The sequence below is a fragment of the Caenorhabditis briggsae genome, assembly GCF_000004555.2.
Source record: "Caenorhabditis briggsae complete genome, chrIV, whole genome shotgun sequence".
NCBI lineage: Eukaryota > Metazoa > Nematoda > Chromadorea > Rhabditida > Rhabditidae > Caenorhabditis > Caenorhabditis briggsae.
Genome location: NC_013487.2, coordinates 8892317 through 8919386, shown reverse-complemented (window position 1 = coordinate 8919386; position 27070 = coordinate 8892317). Strand labels below are relative to the sequence as shown.

Below are 27070 nucleotides of genomic sequence, written 5' to 3'. Positions count from 1 at the left end.
TGCGAAATGACTTTAGTACAGTTTAATGGTTCAAGTTATCTAAATGTAAACGTAAAACGGTTTCGAACTAAATAAGAACCAATTTCAATTGGAAGGAAGAAACTGTGAGAAAAGGTAGCGATTCAGAGAAATAAGGTTTAGGAGATAGAAATGAGACAGCTTTCTAGACTTTTCAGTTTTAGAAAATTTCTTAATCTGGAAAGAATTTGTTCTACTCAATAAATTTTTTCGGATTTTTTTTTCCGGAGAAGCTCACCCAAACCGTCAACATTGAGCTCAATTATCTCGATACCTGGAGAGACATCAAAAATTTGTCAACTGATAAATCATTTATCACAGTTTCACAAATATAATAAGTTTTTGTAACCTTTTAGAGGAATTGAGATAATTGAGCTCCAAGTTGACGGTTTGAGTGGGCTTCTATTAGAGAAAATACGGTAAGTTGAGGTGCTTTGAAAAATGGAGTGACGCTGGAAATTTTCGGGATGAAGCTACTTTAACTTATAAAGTTTTTGAAATCCGCATTTAAAGAAGCTTGAAAATGTTGAACATCTGATCCAATTTGTGCGCCACATTATCAAGAATAAAGATTGGTTTAAATCTATTTTGTTTTTTTTGAATTGCCGACTACTTTTGGGGAATCTTTTAAAATAGTGCATATACAGTCATACTTGATATTTAAAAAGAAAAATAAATTGCTGCAGATCAATTTGAAACAGCTAATCAAAGCTTTATGTCAACAGAAATGGAATGCTAAACATCCTGTTAAATTTCATAGAATGGTACGGTAAGAATATTTTTCTGAAGAAGTGTTGCAAAGTTGTTCATAGAATCAGAAAATAGGTGATCTAGTCGCTACAGAAATAGAAACAAATAGGTGATAGTGACAACTGGGTCACCACTCTCGAATCAAAGAAACTCGCAGCTAAAAGGTAAAGTTTTTGATAGAAAGAGAAACTTCGTGGTTATCCTTTCGGTGGGCTTAATTGGCCATCCATTCCCTCGGACATGGAAATAGAGGTAATTGGTTCAGTGTGCTAGGAGATGAAAAGAGAGAAATAGAGAGAATAGATAGAACACAGGGATAAGGAAAAGTAGTGGGCGGTCTGGACTGGACAGTCTGTGCGCACGCAACCGATCGAGATGAGTCGGCCTTGACACGCAACAAAAACTTTTCGGGATGATGCCGTACAAGGAGGAGATGGAGAAAAGACGGTTGAAAAAAAGGATTGGTGGTGATGATGAGAGGATGGAAGAGGTGGTAGTGATGGTGACACAAAAATGATTGGTATTGTTGTGTTTACTTTTTATTTAATAGAAAAAATCTACATATAATAAATATATGAATACATGGATTTATACATATTCTTGTGCCCTTTTCTTCGCATCATTGAACTATTTTACATTGACATAGTCTTGATATACTTCGGTCCAATGTCTTGAGGGATTGAAGTGCTTCTGAAATTATTCTCATAATTCAGAATATATTCAAATAGATACTCACAAGAGCTCTTCCACTTGAGCATCCCTCAACCTCCTCCTTCTGAATGCCAAGAAAATTGAAACCATAATCGAGGACAGGCTACAGAAGAAGATGATGACTGCTGGGAGATAGAACGAAGATTCGATGCAAATTGCTGAAGAATGCAAGACTTTTCACCCAGATGTAGATAACCTAGTTAGGAACCCACGTGCAAAAAATTTCTGCGATCCCGCATAGTTCTTATCCCCCTTGACCAGCAATCGACGATCCACTCTTATCGAGTTTTCTTCGGAAGTTGAACGTATCTCTCGATTATTCGGAGAAGTACATGCCATCTAAGACACAGATTAGCTTGTTATTTAACCTCATTCTCCGAAAAAATGACTCACCGGTGGACAATTTTTCTTTTCGTCACAAATCGAAATTATAAAGACGACATCGATCTGTTCTGACCCATCGATTCGGAATGCTGAAAGAGACGATTGCCATCCAGAAGGTGTCAATCTCATTGGAGACATGATAGCTGGAAGAAGAGCACAGCCATCTGCGATTAAATTCACAGAAGCTGGAGGACCGTTCCCGCCAACACGATGTGCTGTACAATCAACGATTCGAAGCAAAGCAGCTGATACATTTGATTGCACAGTGGCCACTAATGCTTCCCCGACAAAAACGCTATCTACCATTTGGCCATCTTTAGTTATTTCCAGTGAAATTTTCTCATGAATTTGACTTTTCTTGGTGATGAGAACTGGTGATGGTCCACTGAAAATACTCGATTTTACTGGAAAATCATAAGAAGAACCTCACCCAACTACGATTCCTTTGCTCACTCTAGCATCGTCATTTGGATTGTATTTACAGGAAACTTGATAGAATAAATCATCTTTTGTAGTAACATCATGAGGAAGAATTCGGTCATTTGACATGATTATGATCGTTGACATTTCATTGTTCTGAATCAGAAAATTGGAATTAGTTTCTATTTTCAGCCTCACTAATTCAACTGCATTGCACCATGAATTGTGTTGAGGTCTCGGAATGAATATTGAAAATGATGTGGAGTTTTTTACGAATACACGACACTGATCGAATCTTTCAGATGCGTAGACGACGCCGGTGTACTTCTGAAACTGGAATTCATATATTTTAAAAGATTTTGGAAGATTTCACCATTTCAGATAAGTCAAATGTGATATTAATTCCTTGGGGGAGGCATATAGCCGCGACTGATAGCTTAGAAACATCCACATGAGCAATTCCAGAAGATGTTGGAAGTTTAACTGGTGTAGAGTCTTCTAGGCCGACTAATTCTGGATCAATGGGAAGAAGTGATGTGCTTTCGGAGCTTTTATTCTTGGATTTTGTCTCCGTATTTGTGATTGCATGGGCTCTGGATCCTGGAAACATTCAATTGAGAATTAACAAGTTCAGTGTGAAAATTTACTTGTTGTTGGGATATTCACAGTCGTTGTGTCCATAAAATTTTCGTTTAAATCGAAGATATCGTTAAGATCTTCGAGGGATTCACTACTGGTGAAAGATTTTGTGGTTTTGGATACAGTTGAAGTTTTTGTGGTCCCTTTTGTAGTCGTCGGCGTTGTTGACGTCGAAATCCGTGTCGATGTGGTGGGCTTCATGATAGATGTATGTGTTGTAGTTGGAAAAACAACGCTTTTAGAATATGTGTCGAAGGATTCAGAGGCTTTCGTGATCTTTTTCTTATCAGCGCCGATATCAGATACCTTGAGAGTGGAAAGTAAGCATTGATTGGATACGGAAGAAAATGAAATGATTTCACAATGGACTTTTGCATTTAGACAGAGTGTCCTAGAAATTTTCTTTTGTAGTTGAATATTCTTATTTCTTACCAGCAGTCTTGAACATTTTCTACATCTGTTTTATTTACGAAGCTTCCGGAAAGTTGTGATCCTCTTTCCAGCATTTTGTATGACGTGGCTTCTGGATGAAATCTTGGATGATGTGGAATAAATGTCGATGATAAAATAGCGGATGGTGCAACATGTGGACACGATCTATCGTAAAAATCAAAGTTCTCATCACTTATGGTAGCACTGTCTGTTTTAGAAGTGGAAGATAAGATGCAGGATCGGGTGAGAACATCGTAGTTCACAGATTTGCAGTTCTCCAAGCCAATGCATTTTTGTAGACATTTTTCTGTTGACTGGTCTATAAAAATAACAATGAATTTTAATGTTTTAGAGAATGATTTCTACTTGGAATTTCTTTGATAACACTGGAATTGGCAAGCTTTGATGTAATCATCTTCTCGAAAGAATACGGCCGATTACAAGTGTTTTCGTCTCTTCGAAGAACACAAAAGGGTTCAAAGATGTCAAGAGTTGTTGATGGAACTGCCACATCGGAGGTCTCGTCAGAAACAAAGCATTCGTTTGATGTAGAATCGAACTGGAATCAGAATATCTTACTATTGAGTAGAAAATTTTTTGTACCTGAACACTTCTGCAGTAAAATTGACCAGCATTCACACATGCTTGCATACAGCTTCTGATGCTTTTGACTCCCAATGAAATTCCAAACGAAGGAACATCAGCTTTCCGAGTGGCAAAGAACTCGATCCTTCCGTTTGGACATCGAGCAGTGGCTGAAAAATTATAGTCAATTGGATAAAAACTTTTTTTTAAAGTTTTCATGAAAATATACGGTGTACGCAGTTGTTCTCGTAGTAGTCCATCTTAACATCTCGAATGATAACTGCATCTCTTCGTGTGGAATTGTAAAATGAACAGCGTCTGAAACAAACTATATTCCATCCGAAAATGGTTAATCCTACTTTGCATCATGGTGAAATCCAAACGACATGCATTGAATCTTAACACATTCTTCCATACACTGTGTTTCAACAGTAGCATTTATTATACGAATCGGAGTTTCATCAATTCTGTATCCATTTTTTACATCAAACATATACGCAGACTCTTCACATCGTTTTGCTATTTGCAAGCACAATTTCTCAAAGTAAAATGTAGGAGCCTCTTCAGTTTTCAGGGAGCTTGTCACATTATCCTAAAAGTTATCGGAAATTGTGTGGAATCAGATCACAGTACTCACATTGTTTCCAGTTGCTGGGAAGAACTCACAAACTGGATTTCGACCGGCACGGAAGTTGAATCCTTCACATGGAAACGACTCTTCAGATGAAGGATCAAAGTTGGCACGACAATGCGAGGAGCAAGTAACCATGTCAATCTGAAAAAGTCTGTATTAAATATTCTCGGTTAGTTAAAATTTAAAACCTTAGCAACAAACGCTGGACCATCTATGTGCCTTGTACCAACACGTCTGATAAAAGTGGGTGTGAATCCTTCGAAACATTCTCCGTATGGGGAGAGTATCCCAACATTTGCTTCTTTTTGCTCTAGAATTTTGAAATAAATTATGAACAATTTTAAATAATTCCTTCAATAAACATCTGATACTTGAGTCAGTCTTGGTATTGATGTTTGCTTACCGTAAACACTCTAATAGAACGCCAATCCTAACTTTTAATTTTGAGCCAATTTATCTAGGGGCGGGCTTCAATTAGAGGGTGAGTTTCTATTTTTCAAAGCACCTCGCGGGGTGGGCTTCTATTAGAGGTGTGCTCCAAATAGAGGTGGGCTTCTATTAAAGGAAATACGGTATATGGGCTCAAAGTTGACGGTTTGGGGTTATTCTGTTAATAAATGAAAAACCAAATAAACTTACTAGCAAAAACTGAAAACGATAAAATAGAAAATAAGAGGAAATTTCGATCAACTTTCATTCGACACACTTTCATATTCACTGATGATTGATATTGTGCCTCTTCTTCTCCTTCTCCTTCCCCCCGTCAAGACCACTTTTGTCTGAATACAGTACTTGAGAAGAAGAAGAAGAAGTGAATGACTTTCGAAGGGATACTATCTCTCTTCTATGGATTGATTTTGTCTTTTTTATTCTCCTTTCTCCTCCTTTTTTGCATTATCCCGAAAACCGTTTCAAGACCGTTTACGAGGCGACGATCTGTCTTCAATTGCAGTTAACGGCTATTACGGATGAATGACAGCAGAAGCATTACATATTATACGTTCTTCTTCTGGCAAATATACAAAACTTGATGACTGGAGAAGAACTTGAAATTGCGAGGAAGATGAAGAAGACTATTATTGTATATTGAATCATAGTTTACCTAATACGAATTCAATTCAGAGAAAAAAGTTTCATTTAGCCGGGAACAAAAACAAGGCATCACAACATGAAAACCAGAAAAAAAACAACAAAAATACATTATACAGATCTAGGTTCTGTATCAAAATTAATAATCAGTTTCTTCGACCTCTATTCCAACATTCAATCCTCTTGCAAGATTCCGAATCATGGCTTCCAGTCGAATCTGTTTCTCATACATTACATCAATGTTCTGCTGTAAGTTATCCAATTGATTGAACTGCATTTTGAGAGTTGAGCGGAGCTCCGTTGTGATTTCCTGAAAACTCGATTAACGAGAAATTCCGATAATTCTGTATGTTACAAACCGATTCATACTCCATAAGCATATCCGAATCATCATCATTGCTTGTATTCAACCCAAATCTCTTCCTGAAGTTTGTCCACCATATACCGAATCGGCTTTGACTTCCGAGTGGATAATGTGCGAACCGATTCGTCGGATACTTTTTCATTCTAGTGATAAAAAAGTGAATTGATGCTTCAATTTGTAATACAAGATCCACTTGCATTGCTAGCCTCTTCAACTCTGCTTTCTCCTGTACACCTTTGATATCATCGACTGCCAAACCAACAAGGAGATTCATTAAAAGAATTGTCATGATGATACAGAAGCAGAAGAATAATACACCAGCGACCGCATTGTGAGCTGGACCAAACATTTTCTCTGTGTGAGAATCTGAATCACCGTGAAATATTCCAGTGAATTCGAACTCTCCGATCATCATCACAGTTGTTTTTATTGGCGAGACGAATATTGTAGAGAACTCTGGCTGAAAAATAGAAAAATTAGAAAAAAATTTTAAAGTGTTTACTTATCAACTGCAATTTTCCAAAATTAAAAGTACTCACCCGATTTTGAAGAATAACGTAGAAGGAAGAAGAAAACGCAATAATGAATAAAACGAACACCGGGAAGAATCGGAAGAAAGTTTTCACAATATCCACAAACATCACTACGAATATTCCGAATCTTGGCAATTTCCGAATCATGAACAACAAATTAATCCATCCGAAAAATATGCATAGAGCTGCCAAAAGCCATTGCCAATTCAATCGAACTCCAGAAGTTGAAGAACATTCTGTGAAGTCATAAACTGTCAGAAGTGCTGTAGAATAAATGAAACAATCGATCCAATTTTCCCAATTTGTTAAGTAAGCAAACTTTCGTTGGTAAAGTTGGAAGAATTCGATTCCGATTTGACAAATTGCCAGTATTTGAGCAATCCGTTTCCAAAAGAAGTCTGGTTTTTGGATATCCTGAATACTTTGACATTGTTTTGTTTCTCGGTATCACAGAACTTACAATTTGGGGCATGTTTCGTTGTCCTCAAAGAAACTGCTCTCATAATAAGTATCATTTCCCATAGGAACATTGTACGGAGCCTTCGTATGACGTACGAATTCAGTAAGACTGATAATAAAGAGAAGATAGATGAAGAGAGCTGAATAATACATTACTCTCCCCAAACGATTCCATTTGTATTTCAGCAAAGCCATGGACAAAGGATGAGAAAGTAGGGACAGCTTTTCTGCGTTCGCCATCATTTTCAACGGATGGTTCCTGTAGATTTGGTCATAGTTGGCTGAATACGCTTGAGCATCTTTTATGAGTTTGAAGTTTTCGTCAAATGGACTTTTGTATCCGATCAGCTGTTCACCATCTCCATCCGGACTAGCTACTCGGGACATGTAGGTGTCATCAATGTATTCAAAGTTGTATGCTACGCAGAGTATTGGTTCATTTTCATCTTCGGTATTTCTTCTGGAATGACAATCATTTTTCAATTGTTGAATTATTTTATTAAACGAAACAACAATTTTTAGAACACTCGAAACTAAAACACTCACTCAACACATCTATCCATAACCATTGCAGCCAAATCTGGGAACTTTTTCAATAGAGTTCTAAATGGGGTATCCCTTTCTATATTCTCTGGATTTCTATGTTTATCCAATGGTATTATATCATTTGGCCTCATCAGTGATTCAAATTCGTCAGTTTCCAAAAGTACTCGAGCCACCTCTTTCCTTCCATTTTCACATGCAACATCTAATGCTGTTTTTCCTTTATCATCTCTTCTATCAACAGTTGCTCCCTGTTGGATCAAAAATCTTGCTATTGTGTCGTGACCATAATACGCAGCAGTGTGAAGAACAGTTCTGAAAATAACCCATTAAATTAGTCTTCCATTTTTTTTTCTAATTCAAATACTTTGCATCACTCTGGTTCTCAATTTCTGCTCCCTTTCCCACTAAAGTCTGACAAGTTCCCAGTTGTCCGCTGTCTACGGCCACTTGTAACGGCGTCAGTTGAAACGAATTTTTGGCTTCTTTGTCTGCTCCAGCTAACAGAAGCACTGCAGTTGTTGCGTCGTGGCCTGAATTATACGAAAATCTAAGTTTGTGGGAAATGCTGATGAATTGTTTTCCCTGTAAGTCTTTTGTTGTTTGTACAATTTTCAGGGAACTTTATTGTTACCCTGGGGGCCCTGCCAAAGTTTCTTTCAGGATTAATATTTTAGATCATCTTAATTTTTTACAATAGAACTACAAAATGACACTACTTCAAAAATTGTATTTTGTCTATGAACAAAGTTATAGATGAAATGGGGCAGGGCCAGGATCGGCAGCTCTTCAGCTTGTAACTTTGTTCATAGACAAGGTACAGCTTATCAAATAGTTTCGTTTTGTAGTACTCGTCGAGTTCTATCATATCAAAATTAGCTATCATATCAAAATTAGTAAAATATTTATTTTTGAATATTCAAAACATTCAAATATTTTAGTTTTAGGAGCATTTGAAATTTCGGTTCTTTCCAAAATTGGTTTCAACTCGATTTTCTGTTAGTTCCACCTCAATTTTTCCCCTGAAACGTTGCTCAATTTTATTTCCGATGAAACGAAAGCTGTCACGGAATTGTCATTATCCTTCTTTACCCGTTTTCATTAGTGGCCATTTTGAGCACTAAATTTTGCCAATATTGCATGATTAATCGAAAGATTGTTGTTTGCTCAAGAAGCGGATTCCTGTTGATTCTTCTTTTTCCTCTTCTCCATATTCATCTTCTTCTCAAATATACATATTTTGCTATCCATCCAACGGTCAGAATTCTTTTATGCTGCCAATTAAATTGCCTTTCGTTGCGAAAGACGAAACGAAAGGCACGGGGACCTCTTTTTCTTTCTCTCTCAACTGTCCACTTTCTCATTATCTTCGGATTTACGACAGAAACTAAACAACAGGGCGAAAAATTGAAAAGAGACTCCCGGAAAAGATAGCTTTCATCCTAATGAATGGGGCTGGAGGAGAGCATCAAATTCACATGAGTTAGTCAGCTTGAATTCGTTCTATTCAACGAATTCAATGAAAATGATACGCACGAATGACGGCACGAATGATGAAACCAACCTTCTGAATCCCAGAATTGCCACGTGGCATTCACCGCGTGCCTTAGTTGGAAACTATACATGTCCACTAAAGTCACTCAGGTGGACGCCATATGACGACTGGAAAAAATGTATCAATGACATAAGAAGCACTTGAGTAGGTCAAGAATGAAATTAGCTCTGGGGTAATAGGAGAAGAAGAGACAGTCCTTCAGATCAAGAAGGCACAATGAATGTGTCCAGTGAATCGAGGGGCGTGGCCACTTCTTTCTTTTTAGGCAGGTGGTCATAGGGAAGAAGGAGGTCTCTCTGGATTAGATGCTTATGGTCGGACAAGGGCAGGTGGTTCACCGAAAAAGGATTACATGCTATGTGCTCGAAAAGCACGAATACTAGTTGTGGTGGTGGTGGGGGTTACTAGTCAAGAGCCGCGGCGACGTCGTCGTCCACGGCGAAGGACTGCGAATGAGAAGAAGAAGAAGAAAAAGAGACATGGAAGGAAAGCGAAGAAGACGGACAAGAGAAGGAGGAGGAGGAGGAGACGACGGCTTCTCTCTTTTAGACGACGTGAGCTGCTGATGAGATAGTGTTGAATCTAAAGAGACTGCACCGTCGAGAATTGCGCGGATAGACCTCTTGCCGTCGTCGAAAATCGATGGACTGGTGGCGCCAAGTTATCTTTTGTAGATGCATAGAGAGAGAGAGAGAGAGAGCATGAGAGCAAGAGAATCGAAATAGGAAGAAAAGAAGTGAGAATTTGGGCTTATCACATGTAGCGTTGCCAGGAAACGTTTCCGCTGGATATATGATATCAGAGAAAACGAGAAAACGGATTGGATTAAATTGTGTTGGATATGGGATTCAGAGCTTATCTCACACCTTTCTCTTGAATACTGATAAGCAGTTGATTCAGAAGCCACGTTGCTGTTGTTGACGATAACTTTCAGGCTCCCACAAAATTATTTTCTCAATTTCCTGTCATTTCAGTAAACAATCTGGCACTGAAGTACTGAGATCCTATAATTAAACGTTCATTAGAAAAGGATTGCCTAAGAAGCAGGTGTGATCGGATGAAGACACGACCAGATATGGATAACGAGGAAGAAGCAGACAAAAAATGAAGGCCAACTAATTGGGGGTCAGAGGAGGGCAGTCTTAGAAAATGAGATGAAGTGCCGCATTTGATCCGAAAATTGGTTTGGGAAGGCAGATGGAAGGGAAGAGATTGAAGGTAAACCAAGCTCCAGGTGAAAAAAAGCGATTTTGAGGAGGCCAAGGGGTCTGGAGAGGCTCCAGTGATTCCAAACAAAGAAACAGAATAAATATTCAGTGCATCTCCTCGATTGACAATCCCTTATGCCCACAATCTGTCATCCTGTCTTTCAGTTTCCATTAGACATACGGCCGTTACCATTATCCCCATTTTGTATTCAACAGATGAGGTTCATATTTTGACTTCTCTCATCAACGGGAATCTCGAAATTCCTCTCCCTTGAAGTCTCAATTTTCGAGTCTCCCTCTCTGCACACTCCATAATTAGTTACATCTCTCATTTCGGAACGTGAGCATAATCACACGCTGCTCATTAATTTTTCAACGGTGCTTTCCAGTTCTCTCTTCAGTGAAAGCTTCAAAGCTAAATATCTCCGTTTTTTTTGGTTTTATGAAAATCATTGAAAAATAGAGAATTCAGGGAAGGGGTACGACTGAAGGAGAGAATACCATCTGCCGCGTCTTTCCCATCTGCTCTACTCATCGAAATGGTCTGCGTCTATGATGATTCAGTGCTCACTTCATCTCCTCATGCAAATGTCCTTTTTCTCTCCATCGTTTTTCTTGGAATCGCCTGTTTCGACCGCGGTCCAAATAGCGCAAAAACCGTGATGTGTTCGGAAATGGTGTTGAAAGAAGAACGCCTGATTGACATGGCAAAGGAAGAAAAAAAGAATTTAGGGGATGTGGGAAAGAAATAGAAAACGAATAGGAGTGAAATTTAAATCGAGGTGATGTACTTGGATTCTCAAATTATTTCCAAGTTGGAGGACTAATGTTTTTTTTGAGAAATACATAAAACATTCCCAATGAAATTTTTTTAATGTACAATTTTTAAAATTTGAAGCGTTTTTTATATTATTCTGATACAAGAAATCGAAGTTGTGGAAGAGAAACGCCGGTGGCCGTAGCTGAAGATCCCACAACGACAACTACAGTAATCTAGAAAGATTTTTATTTTTAAGATTTTTTTTCGGTTTTGACTGATTTTTGTCGATTCATCTGTTATTTTTTCCCCAATAAATTCTGCAAATAAAACTATTTCTAGTTTACAGTGGTTTTCGTTACGGAAGCGTTGGCCACGCTCACAAGCTTTTCTTTTCCACAGCTCCGATTTTTAATACAATTTTTCCCTTTTTATAATTTTCAAACTAAACATAAAATTCAAACTAACCATGTTTCGCTGCCAAATGAAGTGCACTGTTTCCCATTTCATCTTTCATCAACAACAATCTTTTATCCCATTCGACCAACTGCTTCACTGCAATTAAAGGTGGGGGGACATGAAAAAATAATGTTCTCGAAATTCCGTTCAAATATGCCCCTTGAGGAGTTGAACTTATGGGGGCGAGGATTGAGCGTGCGGCGCCGCTACCGACTGAACCACGCGGGGAAAGAGACAGCGGCAGCCCGATTGCATACATAAAGGCGAGGACGACAGCTGTACGCAGAGTGACATTAAGCGTTGTACACCGTGACGGTAGAATGCATACCCGTGCTCCAAAAAAATCCCCGAAAAATCTCCTGTCCCCCCACCTTTAAACCTAATTAGCTAAACATTTTCAATTCCTTCAAACCTGCAATAGTTTGCCCAGAATGTGATGCTCTATGTAACGGAGTTTCTTCATCCTCGTTCACCTGAGTAATTGCAGCTCCGTGCTCGTAGAGCAACTAAAATTTGAAATTAAACGTTTTTATTGAAAGTTAGGAACAATTACCCTCATCATTTCTAGATAACCATTCGATGCAACGATATGCATTGGGCTATTTTGATCTCGATCAGCCATATTCACCATTGTTCTTTTCTCATCTTCCATTATGTTTTGAAGTGATTTTTTGGAGGCAAGGGACATTTTCAGACAATCTGTCTCCGATATTTCAGACCGCGTAGTTTCAGTTTGGTCTTTCAAATATTGTAGGATATATCCAACGGAAAGAAGAGCATTATATTTCGCACCTATGTAGACTGGAGTCCTTTCATCCCTGTCCGTAATTGTAAGGTCTACACCTTTCTCAATCAGATATTTAACACAATCCAAACTGTCCTGGGATACTGCTAACATCAAAGGAGTCATCTCATTTTCATCTGCCGCATCTCGAGTATTCTCATCCATAAGATACTCTACACATTCCAACTGATTCATTTTAGCTGCGACGTGAAGTGGAAGAGCTTGTTTTGAATTTTGTTCATTCTTGTTGCCTCCAGCTTCCACAAGAGCTTTTATAATGTCGAGATATCCTTTTTCAGCGGCAAAATGAATCAATTCCTTCTCTCTCACCATCCATTTTTGTGAATTCTTGCTCTCCATTTCCAGAATTTTCTTCAACGCCTCCGGATGATTTCCTTCAACTGCCATCCTCAATGGAGTTTTTCCTTCATTGTTCTCTTTGTTCAAAGCCTTAATTGCTTCTATTGGATCATGCTCCATCATCATTTTCAAAAAGTCAGGTTCTCCTCGAAGCGCGACAATGTGAAATACAGTATTCAGGCGAAGATCCCTTTTGGTGACGTCACTTTTGGCCTTGATAAGTTCTTTGATCACTTCTTGACTTCCATGAACACATGCCAAAAGAAGAGGAGTCATCTGATTCATGTCTTCTGCATCCACGTTGGCTTTCAGCTTAACTAGAGCCTGGACTGCAGCGATATTGGATTTCATTGCAGCATAATGAAGAGGTGTCAGGAAGTATTCATTGGGAGAGTCAATATCCCTAGAATCCACAAAAAAATGTCATTGATCTGTTTGTAAAAAATATGGAAACTCACGATTTGGCTGCAACCAATGAATTGATTATCTTCTTAGTTGCAGAATTGTACATTCTTTCAGAATCCAGTCGATCCATCACAACCATTCCTCTTTCATTTGTGATTGAACATATATCACTGAATCCATGATGATATTTTGATGCGATGTGTAACGGTGTATCACCATCCAAATTTTTAGTAACTGGAATTGCTCCACGACTGAGTAAATGCTTTACAATCTCAAAATTTCCATATCTGGCTCCATAATGAAGAGCTGTCATTCCATCTTTGTCATCTGGTAAGTTAACCATTTCTGGATGCTTGTCCAATATAATTCGAAGCTGCTCTACGTTTCCCTCTCGTGCAAATTTCAGAATTTGTGAACGAACATTCTCGATTCCATCTGGGTCTTGCTGTCGAAATATTGATGGACGACGGGAGTTTTCTCCTGGAATTATTTTAATATCAATAGCATGTTTTAGGATTAAAATTATCAGTAATCTTCAGCTGATAATAATTTCTTATCAGTGTGAAGAGTTCAATTTCTACTTTTAGCTCTTCTTTATCGGATGTACCGTAATCCATCAATAATAAGAAAAAGCTTACTTTTAGTAATGGATTCATCATTTTTCGGAAGCAGACTATCCAATTCGAGTCGAAACTCGTTGTCTCCGTGCCGACTCATTCCTTTTTTTACAGAATCCCTTCCTCCAGAAATTCTGATCTCCGTGTAACTAGAATTGTATGTAAATAGAAGAGAAGCCAAAAGGGTCAAGAAGCTTATGGATTTCTTAAAGGAGGAAAAAGAAAAACGAGGTTGTTGTTGTTGCTGCTGGTTTCCGTAGAGACCAAAGAGGAGAGTGGTTCCATAAAGAGAGGAAAATAATAAATTATTTTAGGGAGTGAGAAGAGAACTATTAGGACTCGGGGAGAAATTCGAAAAATTAGATGTTCACCGGAACAAGTACAGTATTGCTGGGGAATTCGTATTTCTGATTTCCAGATGAACAAGGTTAAGTGTTATGCTGATATACAAAAATCGGGGATGTGGAAGAAGTAAACTGGTGGCCGCGGACTACCGTAATTAGCATTTTTTTTTAATTTAGTTCTTCTCGATTTTCGTTTGTTTCCGACAATTTTTTTTAATTTAGAATCGTTGTGTTTTCCGATTTTTTTTTTGGAGATTTCGAACGCAAAATTTGTCGAAAAGCAAAAAATAATCGAGAAAAAGGGCCAGAAAATTAAAGGTTACGGTGGTTTTCGTTAGAGGAACCGTTGGCCACGCCCACAAGCGTTTCTCTTCCACAGCTCCAATTTTTTATACAAGAATAATAAAGATTCTATTTTTCCAATAAATTCAAAGTCTTGTGTGGAATACTTTGAGTGGAAACCTGATACTTTTTTCATGTATGCATTTTTTTTACTTTTCCTGTCTTGCAAAAATAACTAGAAGTTTGAGGAGGACCATGCGAGGAATCAGTACAAAACTCATAAACGTAGAAGTATGTAAATATTCTCATCCAAAACAGTCAAGGCAACCAGTGACTCACAACTTTCACCTATATATATTGAACATATATAGAGATACAGCATGTCGAGATGGAGACACAGAAAAGAAAGGAAAGTTATTGTGTGAGTGACCCTAGGCAGTACTACTACGGCAGGTAAGCGACAAGAACGGGAAGTTCAAAAGTGGAATCGGGTCGAGATAAAAACGTATTGAAATATGGAGGCAACACACGGAGACAGAGAGAAAGTAAACACGGAAAAGGAAGAGAGCAAACACAGAATCACTGTGGCACACCACACCTGTGATGATTTCTGTGGGAATAGATCTCGATTGGAAATGAACACTTTAGATTAAAAAAAAACTTTTATTTCGATTTAATCGAACAAGTCAGTAAATACATAGAGAAATCGGGTTATGAAATGCTTTCACAATCCGAGTGGGTTTACTTTAAGACGTGCGTAAATTCAAGGCAACTAGAGTCTTTTTAATGCTTAAGCTAAAATAACTTGGTTTACAATGAAAAGCCCCGGAAGTAGTATGATAAGAACAATATAAATCACAGAATACATGATTTTACCAAAAAAAGTTCAGCTGAATGAGACAAGGTTTTCGATGATTTCCCGTAGTGGTTCCGTTTCCTCCTTGTTCAGAAGATGGAATTGATTCGCGAAAAGTACAAATTGCTTGAAAGAAGTGTTCAGATGAGGCAGCGCCTTGATTTCCTTGAAATGGCTGACATGGGCAAAGTATACATGAGCATAAATTCGGAACAGACGCCTCATGATCGTCTGACATCGTTCTTCGAAGTTTGCAGGAAATTGTTTGCCAATCTCGGAAGGAAATACGTTCTCGTCATCTATGTTGAGTTGACAAGAAGTTAGTGAGAGGTCGATGTATTGAGGAGCACTTGTGTTCAGGCTGGAAGGAGTTAGCTCATTAGCGGAGGATTTTAGCTAATCAAAACTTACACAGTCTCGTCACTGGTCCATGTGTACTGTCTCCCATGTGCTGTCATCGACGGACATTTTATATCGGTGCATTCAGCCTCGCAGAGCACTCCAAAAACCATTCGAACTTGGTTTACTAGATCGATGACTGAAAAAAAGATGCATGTTATCCAGATCATTATTGAAGGCTCCGGTAGCCGTGCCCGAAGCTCTCGCAGTGAAAAATACCGTAACCTAAAAACATTTCCATTTTCAGAAAATAGTGAAAATCGAGAAAATAAATGCTGAAAATAAAAATATTTTTAGGTTACTGTAGTTGTCGTTGTGGGACCTTCGGCTACGGTCACCAGCGTTTCTCGTCCAAAGTTAAGATTTTTATAGTAAATAAAACTCACTATTCACTGCGAGCCACTCGTTTTTGTCTTCTCCCGGTGGCAGTTTCAATGCTTCTCGAAGATTACCGCTTCCCAGTGTAGACACAGCCATGGAGTTATACCACGATGAACTAGGTTCTCCCATCTGATAAAAGTTTAAAATCAGACTTTTTTCGTCAGGCAGCATATTTCGGGTTTGGACTACACTTTTCTTTTCTTTTCGTTAAGAATGTGCCGTAGAAATCGTGCATTCTTCAAAATTTTGCTGGTACAAAAAATCTGGGCGTGGAAGAGAAAAACGGATTGCAGTGGCCAAACCGTAATCTGAAAATGTTTTTATTTTGCTGGTTTTCTCTCGATTTCTGTACAACTTCAGTCAATTTTTGTCGAAAACCCACAGTCGAAAACATTTACTTTCAGACTTTTCTGGGAAAAATAACAGCAAAATCGACGTAAATTATTACTCTTGTCCGAAATCAATGCACGTTGCGGCCGAGAAAACAACGGTGGGCGGAGCTTAGCTCCCACAGAGCTTTACTGTATTTTTAAAATCCTTACTGTATTTTTAAAATTATTGCACGCGCCTTTGATACAGTACCTCAACATTTATCGAATTTTCTCAAATTTCTCTCATTTTTTCTCTTGTTTCTGTCTAATTTTGTGTAATTCTTATAAATCTTTAATTTATTTTTCTTATAAAATAGAAAAAAACAGCCAAATAGGGCCCAAAATAAAAACCGTCCGAAGTACGGTATTTAAAGGCGCATGCATCAATTTGTTTTTTCGCTGTGCGACCGACGATGCGATTTTGAGTAAATTTTCGGCCGCAACGTGCATTGATTTCGGACGAGAGTAATAGTGAGAATAAATCCGGAAAATGAAATATTTTTAGGTTTACTGTAGTTGTCGTTGTGGGACCTTCAGCCACGGCCACCGGCATTTCTCTTCCACAGCTTCGAATTTTTTACTGGTATACCAGATGAGTGGAACCGAATTTTCTTAAACCCGGAGAAGGCATAAAATGTGAAATTCCACAAGGAATTCCGTTCATCTCTGATCCATGCTTGATTCTTACATCCAATCAAATTTTCACCTTATTTCTTCACAATTTGAAAATAAAAAATTGTATGCATTTACATACTCGCTTTCTACATTTTCAACTAGTTTGGACAGAGTTTATTGATCATTGATAATGAACAAAAAATGTGATGGGGCAAAAATAATATTATAATTGAACAAAATGAGGGAATAAAGGTGGCGGAGATGTTGTCCATTCGAAATTTTGGATAGCAATCATACGAGACAAAGAAGACGAGAAAGAAAAAGAGGTGGTATATTGTAAGAATATGGATGGGGGACAATAAATGGATGTAGAAATGCAGCGAACGGTCGGAAGCGTATCTGGAACGATCACTACTTTTCTCACACGGGGATGACTGAAGAAGTTTATTGTTGATGGGAAGAAAACCGAGTGCTAGAATTGGAGAGAGTCAGAGATGTTTTTTTTGAGTGGCTGCTGTTTCTGCCAAACTCTTTCCACCATACTAATTTACATGAACAGAGAAAATAATTCATCCGTACTGACAATTTCTGAGAATTGAAGTACGACTTGATCGCCTAAATTTAGTAAAGGAAAAAGAGAAAGTTGAAACAATAGTATAGAAAAGGAACACAACAATCATATCGAGCAAGTTCAGAAAAGAGATGAAAATGTCAGATAGAAGGATGGAGATGGGTAAGGTTTTAAAGAAACAACGATATTCTATATAATGACTGAAAAGGGAAGGGATGGGGACGAAGTGAGAGAAGTATTGAATTAATTGGGTAAGAGTGATAATGCAAGCAGGAAAAGGAAAAATTGAATGGATATCGAACGGTTTCGTGTATCTACAAGAAGTAGTCAGGCGTTCTACGGGTGACATGTGGTTCGCCTCTCCGTGGAGCTGGGTCGAATTGCAGGAACGAGTACTTCAGATCATCATCCAGCTCCACCATCGCTGCCTGGTTTCCACAGCGATAGCAGTAATTTGGAGCGGAGAACACTGTTACCACATTACGGTCGTGACTCCAGTTATATCCCTAAAACTCAGACTTTAAATTTGAACCTAGAAAGAAAACAATTACCTCCATAACGAGTTGATGTGCTCGGGAAATCAGCGTCAGGCCGTTGGAGTGATTGAAAGTCTCGGAAATATCTTGTCCGAATGTATAACCGGCTCCACGTGGAGAGATTCCCCAGCCTCCTCTGTCATCAGGATCAGACCAAAGGAGGTCACACATTGGTCCTTCATGTGGAACCTGAAAATTTAATCATAAACATCAAAAAATCTTCAGAATATGTTACTCACTTCCTGAATGCGATCCAGAGCTCTGATATGGTCGAGGGTATCAATCGATGGTGAGAGCCCTCCATGAAGGCAGAAGATTTGGCCATCGACAAGAGCAGTCAGTGGGAAACAGTCGAAGAGATCAGTAAAATACTTCCACACGTTTGAGTTTCCGTACTTTCTCAAGCACTCGTCATAGAACCCGTAAACCTTAAATTTTCTCGATGACACACTTTCAACCGGACAAGATCGCCTACCTGAGTGATTTGTCGAGACTCGTGATTTCCTCGAAGAAGCGTGACTCGGTCCTTATAACGGATCTGCAGATATATAAAATTTTCCTGTTCGAGTTTAGGTAGAAAAACAAACCTTCAAGCATACAAGAAGACTGACAGTCTCTACAGAATAGTATCCTCTATCAACGTAATCTCCCATGAAGAGATAGTTGGTGTCCGGACTCTTTCCGCCCATTTTGAAGAGCTCCATCAAATCGTGAAATTGACCGTGCACATCTCCGCACACTGTCACAGGACACCGAACTTCTTGTACATTTGGCTCTTTCTCCAAGATTTCCTTTGCCTTAAAATAAAAAAAGAGAAACTGAATTCACAACTCGAACTCAAACCTTTTCACATAGTGTTTTTACTTGATTTTCCGAGAGGGGTTTACATTCATAAAGCTGCTCGATCCATTGATCCACATCCACAATCAACGCTTTATCGAGAGGGTCCGCAGATGGTGGGGCAGCAGCCATACTACTGAAATGCTGAGTAATTGATTATGAAGCGAGATAGTGTGTTAGAGTGACATCAACAAGATGGAAGAAAAAGAGTAAGACGATGTTGGCTGCTCATAGCAACGAAGCACCAGTTTGAGAAGGCGCGAAAAAGAGGAGGGCACGCAGTCGCCGCCTAATCAATACTATACAGCGGATTTCTCTCGCGCTGTTATACGAACTGATAGGATTGCGAGACAAGAGGGATTAAGAGCTCCTTCGTCTCACAGCTTCTATGACAAAAATAGAAAACGGAAAACTGAAGGCAATATAGTAAAATATAAAGAGGAAGAAAATGACTTATCACCAGAGCGAAACTGTCCAATCAATTAAAAAACGATAAGAGCCTACGAAATGAACTGAAAAAAACTTTTCGAAAAAAAAACCTTTTTCATGGATCATTATTGATTCGAAAAGGATTAGTCTCTGCAGTGATAAAATGTCCCTCATTCTCCGTCCCCTTTACTCCATTTTTCACTAAACAAAAACTAGATGAAAAGAGAACCACGCGCTGAAATTCTTGCGAAAATAAATCGATAAGTTGATGTTTGCGTTTCGACCCATGAGTGTAACACAATTTTCATACCGTTCCGATAAGGCAAAGAAGAAACTTCAGCTGGGTTTCACAATAACATGTTGACTGTTCAGTATATGTGTCCCACGAAAGGCAATTCCGCCTGTTCAGGATAAAACTAGTTACTACATTATAAGAATCAGTGAGGTCACATGTTTGGAAATGAATTGAATCTTGTACTTCTCGCAAAAGGGTACAAACAGTACTCTGAAAGAGAATAATCGCAGAAAGAAAGAAGCTGACATTGATTTAAAGACATCAAAACGATAAAGAACGCGGGGTGATGAGAGACGACGAAATTGTTGTTTTCTGAGGAGATTGAGGGGGAGAAGGCAGAACTGCAGAGATATGAGGGGCCCGCCAATTGGCCAGTGACAGAGGATCAGACGACAGCTAGCGACGGAGCAGCGGCACTCCTATGTTTCTATAACCGGCTGAGGAACCAATTGCACTGGGACGGAGATGGAGATGAAAGAGAAAAGATATAGAACAGAGAGAAGAGCGACCGCAGCGCGAGGGCTCGCGTCGCGGTTCACTGCGCTCTACTGAACACCCTTGCTGTCTCGGCTGACAAGACGGAGAGAAGTAAAGAAGTCTTCCTGCTGGACGATGTTTTCGTAAGAAGGCGTTATCGCTGAAGGCGACACAACGATGACAGCGGTGGCGACGTGAGCAAAAGAGAGGTGCGAAAAGCGAGGACTTCGCGCAATGATGACGTGCTGGGGATCAATAGAGATTGTTGATAATGAATGCAAATGAGGTTCCTATGAATATAAAGAATTTCAAAACATGAGAAGTGAATGGATGACTCATAATTGTGCGAGGTTTCCAGAAAAGTGGGGAAAAAATTGAAGAAACAAAAATCGAGAGAAACAATCTGGTACATTGAAAACAGCTATCACATAAATACTGATATATAGAAAAATCAGAGGACGGTTACATTATGACCCGAGTATGAAGCAATCAAATGCATTGAACTGCTTGTAAAAACTAGCCGAAGTCGAACTTAATTGACTGATTAAAAGCGTATGTTTGAGAAAGTCAGATTTTGGATATTTCTAGTCGAATTAAAAAGAATGACACGGAAGTACTAATAGTGAACAGAGCATTGAAATCGTTATGTTCTATCCAGAACGTAACTTACACTCGCACAAAGCTGATTCGACTTTTTTGCGACAACAATTTATTTTTCGAAAGTGCTTTTTTCAAAGCTCTCATTTTTGAGGCGAAGAAATGAATGGAAAATCGCCAAAATTGCAAGTAAATTTCAAAAAAAAGAAAAAAACCGCGAAAAATGAAACGACGATGGCTGCCGCATAGTCGGTTGCGAAAGCGTGCGGCGCGTTGCAAATGAAGCTCCGCCTCCCGCATTTATCAGAAATGGCCGTGTTTGAAGTTTTTTAGTGATAAAAATATGAGTGAGAGGAATAATAATATGATTGCCGGAGAAAAACCTGATTGAAATACTGATTGACTAAAAAAATACAGTTTTGTGACAACCAACTTTTGGCCAATATTATTGTTTTTCAGGGACGAAATGTTGAAAATTTCGATTCGAGGGTTCTCCACTTCAACTGCTGCTAGGACTCTTTTGGATAGAGAACTCTATCAAGTTAGTTTTTTCCTATGCAGACCCACGAGACATGAAATGAATAAAGACTACAGAAATTGATGACGCTCGAACAATCGGGGAACGAAAATCAGATTGAATGTACGATTTTTGGGGCAAATTTAAAGCTGTTCGGTTAGAAGCTTGAAGTATCTAGCTGTTTATTCATGAAATGAGTCTATCGAGAGTATCCACGATTTTCGGGAGGTATCCAGAAATTGGTGGAGCTCAGATAATCTAGGGCAGTGACAAGATGCAACAGTTTGAATTTCAGCTGAATAATTCCTCAGTGAATTTCTCCCATTGTTTTTGATTTTCGTTTCCCGATAGTTCAAAGTTCCTCAATTTCCTGTCTGTCTCAAACTTACGAGCCAAATGGACTTCAGGAAAACTCCGTGGTACGATTCATCTTGAATGATAAAAAAATGAACACTTTGTCTCTGGCTATGATAAAAGAGCTTTTCGCAGAACTGAAGGCGATTGATAAGATTGAGAAGGTGAGTCAACATGTTTTAGGTTAAAAAGTTATTGTCTATTTAAGGTCCGATCAGTAGTAATTGCTCATAATGGAAAGTCGTTTTCTGCAGGACACGAATTGAAAGAACTGGTATGTTTCTTACTGTGGATTTTTCAAACACATGAAGTTGTTTTTCAGACAACAGAAAGTGGGACCGACAAGCACAACGAGATTTTCAACACATGCGGTGATATGATGAATTTTATTCGAAATATGAAAGTTCCAGTTATTGCCGAGGTGAACGGCACCGCTGCTGCAGCAGGCTTACAGTTTGTTGCCTCCTGTGATGTAGTTGTCGCTGGAAAGTCTTCCAGGTTTCTGGTTCCTGGGTTCGTTGTTTTTTATTGGATTTGAATTAACGATAATAATTTTTCAGCCAGAAACTTGGATTGTTCTGCTCTACCCCAGGAATCGCGTTAGTAAGAGCAGTACCAAAAAAAGTAGCCATGGATATGCTTCTTACTGCACAACCGATCGACTCCGAAGCTGCATTGCGAGCTGGATTAGTTTCGAGAGTTGTGGACGATGATCAGGTCAAATTCGAGGCCCTCAAAGTTGCCGAGCAAATTGGACAGTTCAGCCGTTCGGTAACATCTCTTGGCAAAGCGTTTTTCTACACCCAAGCCGAATTGGGAACAGCCGATGCCTATAGGTAATATATTATTTTGGTTTTCCAGTATTTATGCAACTAATTTTAGGTATGGATCCCGGGTGATGGTTGGTAATTTGAAGCTCAAAGATTGTCAAGAAGGAATCTCGGCGTTCATTGGAAAGCGTCATCCAGAGTTCGAGCACTCCAACGATCTAGTTGAAGAAACCAAGAAGAATTAATTTAATGTTTTTCCACTGCTTAGATTAGTGTTATCCATAGAATCTCATGCCTATTACCTGTTTTCTTATTTTTTTTTGTGCCTTTTTTCTTTGTTTATGAGTCTGTGATGGCTGCCTTATCCTTCAATAAACAACGTTAAGTACCAAGTTGTTTTCCACAACCGCGCTCTATCGCACGCATCAAATCGACTAGTTCTAGCCATTAGGTGATCAAGTGACACTGGATAAAGCCTCTCGGATACGACACACATTTTTTCAGATTAATCTAGATTCATTATGAGCTCTGAAAATGTAGTTGAGGTAAGTTTATTATTTCGGTAACTTTTTTTCATTGATCTCTATATTTTATATTTCAAGGCTTCTGAAGACCAAGAAGAAGTACCATGTAACAGGTAGTATCTCAATTTTGACTTAAACATTTATTCGTGAATAGTTATAGACGGGAATCACAAGATTCATGTGAGGCTAGCAACTCGGACAGCATTTTCCAAGGGTAAGTGTAGACGAATTTCAATTTAATTTCAATAGAGCACCATTTCAGACTTTGGATACTAATAGAAACCTAACACTTAATTCAAATATTTACATTGAAACTATGTGGGCCTAGTGATATGGTTAGTACAAGATGATTATATGTATTTTGAAGATTTAGACGTCATCCAATGGCATGCCAAAAATTTGTACTGTTGAATGAGAGTTCCATTTTATTCTGAAAAGTGTTTCAGAGCAAACCAACTATATCCTTCTCGCCGAACAGCAGCCAACCATGAGCATCAGAATCAAAACCAACAACAAAAGTCAAATTCTACTCTTGATCTTCCGGCTAACGTGCTCCAAGACTATGCGGCATCTAGTTCGCAACCAAGTTCCTCTCGTCATTTACACTCCTCTTCTACGTCGTCACTCGGAGAAGTTGCAGGTTTGGTTTTTTGCAAATGTTCATCTAAGTTATGGTTTCTATCTTTCAGCTTTGTTCAGAAATCGTCTTCCGCGTGACGATTTAAGAAGATCTCCAAACAGTGACAAGGCCGTTAATATTCTTCCAGTTAGCCGAAATTTGGCTGAGCATGTTTCTAATCTGATAGCTATTGGAAGGAAGCCAGTGGCCGTTGTACAGAAGAAAAGTAAGAAAAAGATACATGTTCACATACTTGTAGACGGAGCTCTGGCGGGCCTTCGCTGGCTCTGTCATAGTTTCTTTTAGCATCAATATTTTTGGACCGACTAAATTGGACATGATAGAAATCGACAAGTGATACAGAATGATACTATTTCGAAAATTGTATCTTGCCTATGAACAAAGTTAAAGACGAAACGACGCAAAAATAACAGACAGGGCCAAGATCGGCAGCCCTTTTACAACTCAAAGTTACTTGTAAACGAAGCCCTGGCGGGCCTTCGCTGGCTCTGCCATAGTTTCGTTTAGAATCAATATTTTTGGACCGACTAAATTGGACATGATAGAACTAGACAAGTGATACAGAATGGTGCAATTTCGAAAATTGTATCTTTTCTATGAACCAAGTTATAAGCCATAAAGTGGCTGGTCCGGCCCCTTTTGTTTGTAATTTTGTTCATATACAAGATACAGCTTTCCAAAACCTTGTAGTACTCCTAAGTTCTATCATATACGATTAGAGCCCGATTTACAATTATGAATATCTGTTCAGAACCAACGAACACCGCGGACGAAAACCCGGGAGCACGTCCTCTCCTTGGATGGCAAGCAGACAAGAAAACTTTGCGAGAACGAATCGAGCATATGTATTGTAACGAAACGTTGGCTGATGTATATTTTGTGGTTGGAGTGGACGAATTTAGACAACGAATTCCAGCTCATAAATTTGTACTCTCTATTGGAAGTGTTGTTTTTGATGCAATGTTCAATGGAGGACTCACGCCCAATCATCCAGGTAATCTGAACTTTTCCTGAAAATTCGGCGATGTGACATTTGAATTTCAGAAGAAGCATTGGAAATTGAATTGCCTGATGTCGAACCATCCGCATTTCTTGCTCTTCTCAAGTTTTTGTATTCTGACGAAGTGAAAATAGAAGCAGAATCTGTGATGACCACTCTCTATACAGGTATTTTTTTAAAACTTAATCTATGAAAACAATTATATTTTTTAGCAAAGAAATATGCTGTCCCAGCTATGGAAAAGGAATGTGTCAGGTTCTTAGAACAATGCCTAGTTCCTGATAATGCTTTCATGATGCTTTCTCAAGCAAAACTGTTCGATGAACCAGAATTGACGCAGAAGTGTCTTGAGGTTATCGACAAAAATACACTGGAAGCTTTGAATGGAGAAGGATTCATCGATATTGACTTGGATACATTGTGTGAAGTTCTTACAAGAGACAATCTACGGATTCGAGAAATCTTCTTGTTCCAGGTAATATTTTGAAAAAAATTAGGCAAAGGAAAAATAATTTATTCTAATCTCAAAGTACAACATTTTGCCGATCCACCAGCCTTCATGAATTCGCTCATATCGATTGGATGAACTTGATATCCATGTTTCTCGAGCAACTTGAATGTTATATCAGATCCATGGTGTACAATTACATGTTTTCCAATAACCACTGAATTACAAACAAACCGACGTGCATCCTTTTCGGGGACCTATAATTTCGTTACTGTAGTTCAGAAAGTTTCAAAAACTGATTACCGGCAAAAGTTCAGTGTAGTTTCTAATATTGTTCTGCGAAACACTATCAAATGCTGGCATATATGCCATTGCGAGGTTTTCATCTAATGGACAGAAGCATGTATCCACATGATAAAATCGAGGATCCACTAGACGAGCAGCCACGACATAGAATTTATCGTCCGCATTCAATTTGATCTTCTGTTGAATATCTTCACATGCCTGGACATCAGATCGTGGACCAACTCCACTCACAAGAATATTCATTCCTTCTCCACACCATAACGCATCACCGGCACCTTCATGAATGATTTTTCGGTTGAACGACGTCTCGAATCCTAGTTCATCGAAAAATCGTTTGTAGAAGACGTGCTCTCCATATCTTTCGGGAAACGCAAAATGTGATAGATAGATTTTCTTGCCACGGAGGATTCCAGCGTTTGCACAGAATACTATATCTGGATAGTCACGAGCGTCTTCAGATTCCATTACCACCACTTCAGCACCACATTTCTCGATTGTCGACTTCAAAGTGTTCCATTGTTTTGTTGCTTTCTCGAAATCGGCTTGAACTTTTTCATCCATCCATGGATTGATTGAGTAATCTACCTTAATTTCCAAGAATATATCGAATTCTAACTTTAACAATCATTACTAACTTTGAAATGTGTAGGTCGGCACATCATAATACGCTTAGCCACGCCTATCATCGACTTGTTGACGATTTTATTCATATTTTGAGAAAGAAATAAAATGAACAAAAATATCCATATGAACTATAAAACGTTCTTTTTTAGGCCGTACTCCGATGGTCGAAGTTTGAAGCGGAGAGACGTGGGCTGCCAGCGAGCGTGGATAACCGACGGATAGTGCTCTCGCGAGCCATACAGCTCATCCGGTTTCCTCTGATGAAAATGGAAGAATTCGCTCTAAATGTAGACCCCCAACTGCTTTCCGAGTCAGAAATGAACAAGATTTATAAATACTTGGCAGTCTCTCCACCTGATCGTCCAGTACTTGTGTATTCGGATCGTCCAAGATGTCAGATATCGAGCACGGAATATGTGGTTTCACGGTTCCAAAGAATCGAAAATCGATGGGGATTTAATGGAACTTCGGATCGTATTAAATTCATGGTGGATCGTCGAATCTTCGTTGTTGGTTTTGGGCTTTACGGAGCAATCTCGGGACCTCACGAGTACAAAACACAAATCAAGATCATTCATTGTGGGACAAACAAGACGCTGGCCGAGCATGATACCAGTTTTGTCTGCGATGGAAATTCAAGACCATGTCGTGTATGTTTCAAGGAACCTGTTGAAATTCTGCCAGGAATCACATACATTGCTGCTGCGCTCATCAGAGTGAGTTGAATTTTCACTAGATACGTTTAAAACATTGATTTTTTTCAGGGACCAGATTCCTACTATGGCACCAAAGGCCTCCGTCGTGTCAGCACCAATGACAGTGATGTGACGTTCCAATTCACATACGCAGCTATGAACAACAACGGAACGAGTGTGGAGGATGGACAGATCCCCGAAATGATATACTACACAGCTGCAGAATAATCATTTTGGAACTCCTGCGGATTGCTGTTAGCAATCGATATTTTGTATATTTATTGTAGATTTTGCATAATGAAGGAGTATTTTTTTTAAGGAAGTTATGCATTTCATTTTGACACACAAGAAAAGTCACAGAGTCCGAATTGATGTAGTATGCGGACGTGCTCTAATGAGAAGGCGTGTGGTTTGAATTATCACGCTCCTTCTCATTAGAGCGCAAACGCATAGCACTGCAGCTCGAACCCCGTGAAAAATAAAAGTCCAAAAC

The 27070-nt window shown here is 38.9% G+C and overlaps 7 protein-coding genes across 7 annotated transcripts; 2 read left to right on the top strand and 5 right to left on the bottom strand.

The window, feature by feature from the left end:
• Window positions 1–1400: 1400 nt before the first annotated feature.
• Window positions 1401–5561, bottom strand: CBG06184 (the record flags this gene model as incomplete). The annotated part of the gene is made up of 15 exons (XM_045235659.1): window positions 1401–1458; window positions 1505–1637; window positions 1692–1818; window positions 1873–2248; window positions 2294–2616; window positions 2657–2883; window positions 2931–3313; window positions 3355–3673; window positions 3721–3913; window positions 3934–4109; window positions 4169–4257; window positions 4299–4531; window positions 4577–4714; window positions 4762–4883; window positions 5531–5561. 15 exons carry the CDS (start codon window positions 5559–5561, stop codon window positions 1401–1403), a joined length of 2928 nt encoding a protein of 975 aa, XP_045093046.1.
• A 240-nt stretch (window positions 5562–5801) lies between these two features.
• Window positions 5802–13806, bottom strand: Cbr-trpa-1 (the record flags this gene model as incomplete). The annotated part of the gene is made up of 12 exons (XM_045235658.1): window positions 5802–5972; window positions 6022–6486; window positions 6566–6822; window positions 6879–6973; window positions 7020–7478; window positions 7565–7876; window positions 7929–8094; window positions 11550–11636; window positions 11953–12046; window positions 12088–13087; window positions 13143–13569; window positions 13728–13806. 12 exons carry the CDS (start codon window positions 13804–13806, stop codon window positions 5802–5804), a joined length of 3612 nt encoding a protein of 1203 aa, XP_045093047.1.
• A 1412-nt stretch (window positions 13807–15218) lies between these two features.
• CBG06180 lies at window positions 15219–16097 on the bottom strand (the record flags this gene model as incomplete). Its single annotated transcript, XM_002633369.2, has 3 exons — window positions 15219–15549; window positions 15600–15726; window positions 15974–16097. 3 exons carry the CDS (start codon window positions 16095–16097, stop codon window positions 15219–15221), a joined length of 582 nt encoding a protein of 193 aa, XP_002633415.2.
• A 1742-nt stretch (window positions 16098–17839) lies between these two features.
• Window positions 17840–19033, bottom strand: Cbr-let-92 (the record flags this gene model as incomplete). The annotated part of the gene is made up of 6 exons (XM_002633368.1): window positions 17840–18031; window positions 18077–18250; window positions 18301–18489; window positions 18537–18599; window positions 18649–18858; window positions 18905–19033. The coding sequence occupies 6 exons, from the start codon at window positions 19031–19033 to the stop codon at window positions 17840–17842; spliced, it is 957 nt and encodes a 318-aa protein (XP_002633414.1).
• A 2132-nt stretch (window positions 19034–21165) lies between these two features.
• Cbr-ech-2 lies at window positions 21166–22585 on the top strand (the record flags this gene model as incomplete). The annotated part of the gene is made up of 6 exons (XM_002633367.1): window positions 21166–21240; window positions 21624–21734; window positions 21779–21844; window positions 21893–22083; window positions 22131–22406; window positions 22453–22585. 6 exons carry the CDS (start codon window positions 21166–21168, stop codon window positions 22583–22585), a joined length of 852 nt encoding a protein of 283 aa, XP_002633413.1.
• A 276-nt stretch (window positions 22586–22861) lies between these two features.
• Window positions 22862–26805, top strand: Cbr-tag-30 (the record flags this gene model as incomplete). Its single annotated transcript, XM_002633365.1, has 10 exons — window positions 22862–22885; window positions 22943–22977; window positions 23025–23078; window positions 23311–23504; window positions 23554–23709; window positions 24256–24498; window positions 24549–24671; window positions 24717–24979; window positions 26032–26598; window positions 26647–26805. The coding sequence occupies 10 exons, from the start codon at window positions 22862–22864 to the stop codon at window positions 26803–26805; spliced, it is 1818 nt and encodes a 605-aa protein (XP_002633411.1).
• Window positions 25018–25968, bottom strand: CBG06177 (the record flags this gene model as incomplete). Its single annotated transcript, XM_002633366.1, has 3 exons — window positions 25018–25209; window positions 25256–25839; window positions 25890–25968. The coding sequence occupies 3 exons, from the start codon at window positions 25966–25968 to the stop codon at window positions 25018–25020; spliced, it is 855 nt and encodes a 284-aa protein (XP_002633412.1).
• Window positions 26806–27070: the final 265 nt, after the last annotated feature.